Genomic DNA, 7,000 nt, shown 5'->3' on the forward strand with positions numbered 1-7,000 from the left:
AGAATAATTACCTTTACAAAGAGTTACACGAGTTACTGAGCGTAGCTCAGTTGACAATTGCATATCAAAATACTAACTGGACTTCCACTGGTCCAAACACAGACTTGGAACTTCATCAGCAGGTAGATCAACTCCATAAAGGTCTTCAGGAGAAAAATGAACTGAACAGTCGACTTCAGGAAAGGCTGTCTAGTGCAGAGGCATGTTTGAACGTGAAGAGAATTTCAGCTAGTACAAACACAGACCTTGATCTTTACCGGTTACAGAAAGCCCTTCAAGAGAAGAATGAACTTAACAAACACCTTGAGGAAAGACTAGGCACTCCAGAGGCAATTCTGAATATGAACAGCAATTCAGCTAGTACGAACACAGACCTGGACCTTCACCAGCTGCAAAAGGTTCTTCATGAGAAGGATCAAATCAACAAAGACTTGCTGGAAAAACTACACAGGGCAGAGTCTACTGTAGAACATCTGAAATCTAGCAGAGCTGTTGCTAACCAGAATACAGACCCAAGTCTTTATCTGCAGACAGATCAGCTTCAGAAAAATATTTTGGAAAAGAGACAACTTTACGAAGAGCTTCAGGAATTACTGCAGACAGCAGAATCTACCCTAGAACGCCAGAATTCTACTGGAACTTCAGCTAGTCCAATTAAAGAACTGGATCTTCATCAACAGGTAGCTCAGCTTCAGAAAGTCCTGCAGGAGAAGAATTACCTTTACAAAGAGTTGCATGAGTTACTGCACGCAGCTCAGTTGACCATTGCATGTTTAAATGCTAACCAAACTTCAGCTGGTCCAAACACAGACTTGGAATGTCATCAGCAGGTAGAACAGCTCCAGAAAGCTCTACAAGAGAGGAATGATCTCAACAGACAGCTTGAGGAAAAACTATCTGGAGCAGAGGCACGTCTGAATGTGAAGAGAACTTCAGCTAGTACAAACACTGACTTGGACTTTCACCAGTTGCAGAAAGCCCTTCAGGAGAAGAATCAGATCAACAAAGACTTGCTGGAAAGAGTACACAGAGCAGAGTCTGTCCTAGCACATGTAAATAGTAAAAAGGGTGTAGCTAATCAGAATGAAGGTGTGGAACTTCACCAGCAGATTGACCAGCTTCAGAAAGCAGTTCGGGAGAAGAATGAACTTAACAAACAACTTGAGGAAAGACTGTGCGCAACAGAGGCACTTCTGAATGTGAACAGAACTTCAGCTAGTACGAACACAGACCTGGACCTTAGCCAGCTGCAAAATGTCCTTCATGAGAAGACTCAAATCAACAAAGACTTGCTGGAAAAACTACGCAAGGCAGAGTCTTCAGTAAAACATTGTAATGCTTATGGTGCTGTAGCTAATCCGAACATAGATCTGGACCTTCAACAGCAAGTGGACCAGCTTCAGAAAGCCCTGCAGGAGAAGAATGAAGTTAACAAGCAACTTGAGGAAAAGCTGTCTGGAGCAGAGTCCACCATAACAGTTATGAATCCCAACATAACTGTAGCTGGTCAAAACACAGACCTTCACCAGCTACAAAAAGCCCTCCAGGAAAAGAATGAACTTAACAAGAAACTTGAGGAAAGGCTGTCTGCAGCAGAGTCCACCTTAACAGTTCTGAATGCTAACAGGGCTTCAGGTAGTACAAACATAGACCATGACCTTCACCAGCTGCAAAAAGTCCTTCATGAGAAGAATCAAATCAACAAAGACTTGCTGGAAAGGCTACACAAAGCAGAGTCAACCATAGAACATCTGAAATCTAGTAGAGCTGTTGCTAATCAGAATACAGATGTCAATCTTTATCTGCAGGTAGATCAGCTTCAGAAAGCCATTTTGGAGAAGAAACAACTTTACAAAGAGCTTCAGGAATTACTACAGACAGCAGAATCTACCCTAGAGGCCCACAATGCTACTGGAACTTTAGCTAGTCCAAATAAAAAACTGGATCTTCATGAACAGGTAGATCAGCTTCAGAAAGACCTTCAAGAGAATAATTGTGTTTACAAAGAGTTACAAGAGTTATTGCGTGCAGCTCAGTTGACCATTGCATGTCTAAATGCTAACCAAACTTCCACTGGTCCAAACACAGACTTGGATTGTCATCAGCAGTTAGATCAACTCCAGAAAGGTCTACAGGAAAAGAATGAACTTAACAAACAGCTTGAGGGAAAGCTGTCTGGATCAGAGGCATGTCAGAATGCGATGAGAACTTCAGCTAATACAAACACTGACCTTCAGCAGCTGCAGAAAGCCCTTCAGGAAAAGAATCAGATTAACGAAGACTTGCGGGAAAGACTACACAAGGCAGAATCTTTTATAGAACATCTGAATGCTAATAGAGGTGTAACAAATAGCAATACAGAGCTGGAAGTTCACCAGCAGGTAGAGAAGCAGCAGAAAGCCCTTCAGAAGGTGAATGAAGTTAACAAACAACTTAAGGAAAGACTATGTGCTACAGAAGAACTTCTGAATGAGACCAGAACTTCAGCTAGTACAAACACTAACCTGGACCTGCAACAGCTTCACAAAGCCGTAAAGGAGAAGAATAAACTTAACAAACAACTTGAGAAAAGACTATCTGAAGCAGAGTCCACCTTTGCAATGGAATGTTATCAACATAAAAAAGACCTCCAGGAGAGAACTGAAATTAACAAAGAGCTACAGGAGAGATTACGTGAGGCAGAGTCTACCATAGAATGTCTGAATGATAATCCTAACCCAGACACACACCTTCATCAAATGGTAGATGAGCTTCGAAAAACCCTTCAGGAAAAGAACCAATTTTGCGAAAAGCTGAAGGAAAGATTATTCACAGCAGAATCTACCACATCCCATTTGAATCCCAACATAGCTGTAAAGAATGAGAACCCAGGCATTGACCACCTTCAGCAAGTAGATCAGCTGCAAAAAGCCCTACAAGAGAAGACACAAATTATCAAGCAACTACAGCAAAGGCTACACACAGCGGAGTCCGCCGTAACCCATCTGAGTGCTAACAGAGCTGTAACTAAACAGAGCACAAACCTGGACCTTCAAAAGCAGGTAGACCAGCTCCAGAAAGCTCTTCAGCAGAAAAAGCAAATTAACGAGGAGCTGCTGCAAAGACTGCGCACTGCAGAGTCCACCATAGCACATCAGAATTCTAATCACACAATGCGTGAAGGTAAGCAAAAATAAGTCTTTGTTCATATAGTGTAGTTTTAGACATAAAAGTATATGAACTTAGTAGTAGAACAAGTCTGTTCTTTCTAGGTTTATCTCATTTTTCAATCAACCAATATGTGTACTCAAACAACGTTAGGGTCAGCTTTTAAAATGAATATTGTACAAGTATTAATTCATTCATTTAAAGACTGTTAAGTCCATTAATGATTCAAAATGTAAAACTCCACAAACAGCTTGCTGATAAGCAGTCAATTTTGAGAGCATTTGTAAATTACATGCATCAACAGATTCAAGTTTTTACTGGAAACCATGTCTTTCTAAACATTCCATGCATATTCATTAGGGTTCCAGTCTGGTGAGCATAATGGCTAGTCTTATGTGTTGGTTGAATACCCAACACTAGTTATCCATAAACACCAAGTCAGGGCTTATAGAACTAGCAAAAAGTCTCATCTCTATATTATCATAAAGCAATAAATTGGCATTTTCAATTAAATGCAACCATCAAAGCTTATACTTGGCCAAACCATTACAGATGCTTCTCCAAAACAGCAGCTATCTGCCTTGTGACAGACAGGCATTGCTACCTTGTTGCTCTCCAAAATCTTCTAATCACTTTGATTTGTAAGTAAAGAACATAGACCTCAATTTCCTCAACTGATTTCAGGTGCTGTCTGGTAAAGCCTAAATCATCCATATCTTTTTTTCTGATCTTGGTAGCATGGTACTTACTTTAACCAGTACATTTGAATTCCAGTAACTTGCTATTGTTACAGTTTGGCAAAGGATAATTGCATACTTTAAAATAATATTAAGCCCCTTTCACACTGGCAGTCCTACCCGGGTCTGTTCCCGGGTTCTGGCTACACGGTTACAATCTCGCGTAGTGTGAAATCGCATACCTTGGTTGTACCCGGGTTGACCCGGGTCCCATCAACCAACCTCAAGATGGTCAACGCCATTGACCCGGATCGATTGAGACAAAATGCATGACGGTCGTTCATGAGCCGACGGAAGAACAAGCAGCCACGCCTGCGTGAAAGTTTCGCTTCCGAAGGAACGTTTCTTTTGTTTCTCTCTTCTTTTCATTTATTTAGTTTTAGCCATATTTTAGTTGATTTGAGACACAGCATGAGCCAGATTGCAGCACTGATGAAACATTTGCTCTAGTCAACATTTGGGCTGACGGTTCAATCCAGAGAAGTGGGGATGGAAGCGTCCTTAACCATCTGCTTCTTGGGCATTGATACGCTCATTGTGCACTTATGTACTTGTGTCTGTCACCCTGGTCAACCCTGCTTTAGCAAAAGCAGCGTGAAATCATGTACCCGACCCACATGATACTGGGTCCTGACCCGGGCAGAGCATGCCAGTATGAAAGGGGCTTTAGATTGTGCTGTGCTGAAATGTAAGTAGTTTATTACATGCTACCACACTTTGACATCTTTTCTAAAAAGGATTACGCCATGCTTTGGTTGTCTTGAACTCTGCTATTTTGTTGTGTGTTGTCTGTAGCCGGGACTTCTTTGGAACATGATGACAAAGAGGTTCAGGTGGATTTGCAAGACCTTGGTTACGAAACCTGTGGAAAGAGTGAAAATGAAGTGGATAGGGAAGAAAACCGTAGTACAGGTAGAAAGCATGCCCATCGAGACTAATCAACAAATTACATGGCATGTTGTGTGGTTAACACTTCTTCCTAGACAAGGATCTTACAAATCAGAAGAACTAAAATGATTATTTTGTAATTAATTAACCAATTCATAAATTCTTCTGCATAGTATCTCTGCTGTCTACCTTGCATGTTTTGTTATCTTTGCTACATGTTTTTTGTACTGCCTTGTCTTTGCAATATGTGATTCTGGTGGTTTGACTTTTAAATAACTGAAGATGTGTATTGATTTAAAGTAAAGACAACGTGTCATTTGCAGTAGCTAAATGCACTTTCACTTGTTGGATTTATTTGTCACAAAACTATACAGTAATCCATACATTTTTTATGTTTTGCAGAAAATGATAATCGGCTTAAAGAACACATGAATGAAGCCAGCCTCCCATCCCTGCTCAAAAGAAATGGACAATTCTTCTCTGTGGAGAATCTTGATACAAACTCGTCAATCTCTTATCCAAGTTCTCCCTGTCTGAGCTCACCCAAAATCAGCACGAAGAGCCTGCAAATCTATGATGACTATGGTTTTACAGACGACTTGGGCGAGCTCAAGCAGCAAGTTATGGAACTGAAAACAAAACTGGAGAATTATCAGAGGGTTATTCACCACCTGCAGAGTCTTCACCGTAGAAACTCCCTGTCAAGTGATCTCTTGACCATTGGGTCAGAACCAGGCCAGCAGACCACAGTGATGCTCCAGGAAGAACATGGAGATTTAGAAAAGGATGGCCAAGAGATGTGTTCTCACAAGTCTTTGGGTCTGTTTAGCCAAGACCACAGCCAGATTGGAAACTTTCCTTTAGGCCATGATGATGAAGACAAGCAGATGCTGAAGGATGAGATAGCAAGCCTTAAGATTGAACTTGACAAGGAGAAGGCCTCAAACAAGAATCTTTTGGAACAGTTGCATCAACTTCAATCAAAAATCAGATCAGCATCCCCAGCTAGGTGAGAACAGTATTCTAATATAAAAGTTAAAAGTGGTCGTTTTGATCAGCCTAAACGCCACCGTAATAACAGGTGGGTTTTACTGGTGAATCGCCCAGGATTGCATTAACAGCGTATTTGTAGGTATCCTGCAATTACCCCTCAAAATAAGTGGTTGATGCAATTCAATGGGATTCCCTAATAGTGAGAAGGTGGAGAGATTGTGAATTGACTAGATGTGAAGTAAGAATTAAAGAGCGGTGTGATTGATTATAGGGAGATATTGAAAACAGTTCCATTCTTGGTTTTACTGTGAGTTTAATAAGAGACACTTGAGCTTGTTACCTGTACACTGGGGCTAATGAAACACATCTAAAAGTGGTAAATGCAAGGATTCTGTGCCGATAGCACTTGACAATACGGTGTGACTTGTCAATAGAGATGTAGCAGTTTTGGGCTGTGTATCTATATATTTTAAACCATGTGGAATGTCTTTGAAACATTTAATCTAGTTGGGAATAGAGAAGTAGTTAAGTAACTTCATGGCCCTGTGTGGTGTTTAACTGTGTGTTCTCTTTACTTCTCAATAGGTTTGATTCGCTGGTGCAGTCCCAGGCTCGAGAGCTGTCACAGCTCAGGCAGAAGATGAAGGATTCTCGCAGCCTGGGCATGCTGCACCATCACCAGCTGGAGGATCTCAACAAGTCCTTTGAAGAGCTACTGCAGGCCAGTGATGTGGATTACTATGTGGGGAAAGCTTTCCGGGGGCAACTGGACAAGAGCCTTTTAGTGCTTGGAAAGCTAGAAGACCAGCTTGAGTGCGGTGAGCAAACAAAACACCGCACTGGTTGAAGCCTATTGCAGTTGTGTGGTGGTTTATCCATTGTACAGGTAAAGTCGCAGTATTATATTTATTTTTCTGTTACAGGGGGTGGGTATGCAGACAACGAAGACAACACACTTCTTGAATTTGCAGAAAGGTATGCTTTTTTAAAAAACTTGAAACACTCACTCAAACAAAACGTAAACAGTAATACTGTTTTTGTGAATTTTGTTTTCTTTATTCTTTTATTAAATGAACTATTATGATCAGAATGTGCAAAGCGTCCATGAGTGGCTCACCTGGTAAAGGCGCGTGGTGTACAGGGTAGGTCCAGAGCCGTACCGATCCTTGATGCACCCTGTGCGAGATATAAATCCAGCACCCACCCAGAACATGCAGTCAGCGAATTAAAAAAGA

General features: G+C 41.3%; 1 protein-coding gene across 2 annotated transcripts; it reads left to right on the forward strand.

Annotated features, from left to right (window-relative positions):
* Nucleotides 1-7: 7 nt before the first annotated feature.
* Nucleotides 8-6,986, forward strand: LOC121312417 (myomegalin-like). Of its 2 annotated transcripts, XM_041244234.1 has the most exons (5): nt 8-3,162; nt 4,680-4,796; nt 5,175-5,781; nt 6,351-6,583; nt 6,689-6,986. In XM_041244234.1, the coding sequence occupies exons 1-5, from the start codon at nt 342-344 to the stop codon at nt 6,847-6,849; spliced, it is 3,939 nt and encodes a 1,312-aa protein (XP_041100168.1). In that variant the 5' UTR covers nt 8-341; the 3' UTR covers nt 6,850-6,986. The 2 variants fall into 2 exon arrangements, with proteins under 2 accessions (XP_041100168.1, XP_041100169.1); XM_041244235.1 differs by lacking the exon at nt 4,680-4,796.
* Nucleotides 6,987-7,000: the final 14 nt, after the last annotated feature.

Source organism: Polyodon spathula, unplaced genomic scaffold (assembly GCF_017654505.1).
Source record: "Polyodon spathula isolate WHYD16114869_AA unplaced genomic scaffold, ASM1765450v1 scaffolds_3854, whole genome shotgun sequence".
Taxonomy (NCBI): domain Eukaryota; kingdom Metazoa; phylum Chordata; class Actinopteri; order Acipenseriformes; family Polyodontidae; genus Polyodon; species Polyodon spathula.

Coding starts and splice junctions, on each gene's coding strand:
- LOC121312417 (XM_041244234.1), top strand. CDS start 342: ATGAACAGCAATTCAGCTAGTACGAACACAGACCTGGACCTTCACCAG. Junction 4,797..5,174: donor GGAAGAAAACCGTAGTACAG/GTAGAAAGCATG, acceptor TATGTTTTGCAG/AAAATGATAATCGGCTTAAA. Junction 5,782..6,350: donor AGATCAGCATCCCCAGCTAG/GTGAGAACAGTA, acceptor ACTTCTCAATAG/GTTTGATTCGCTGGTGCAGT.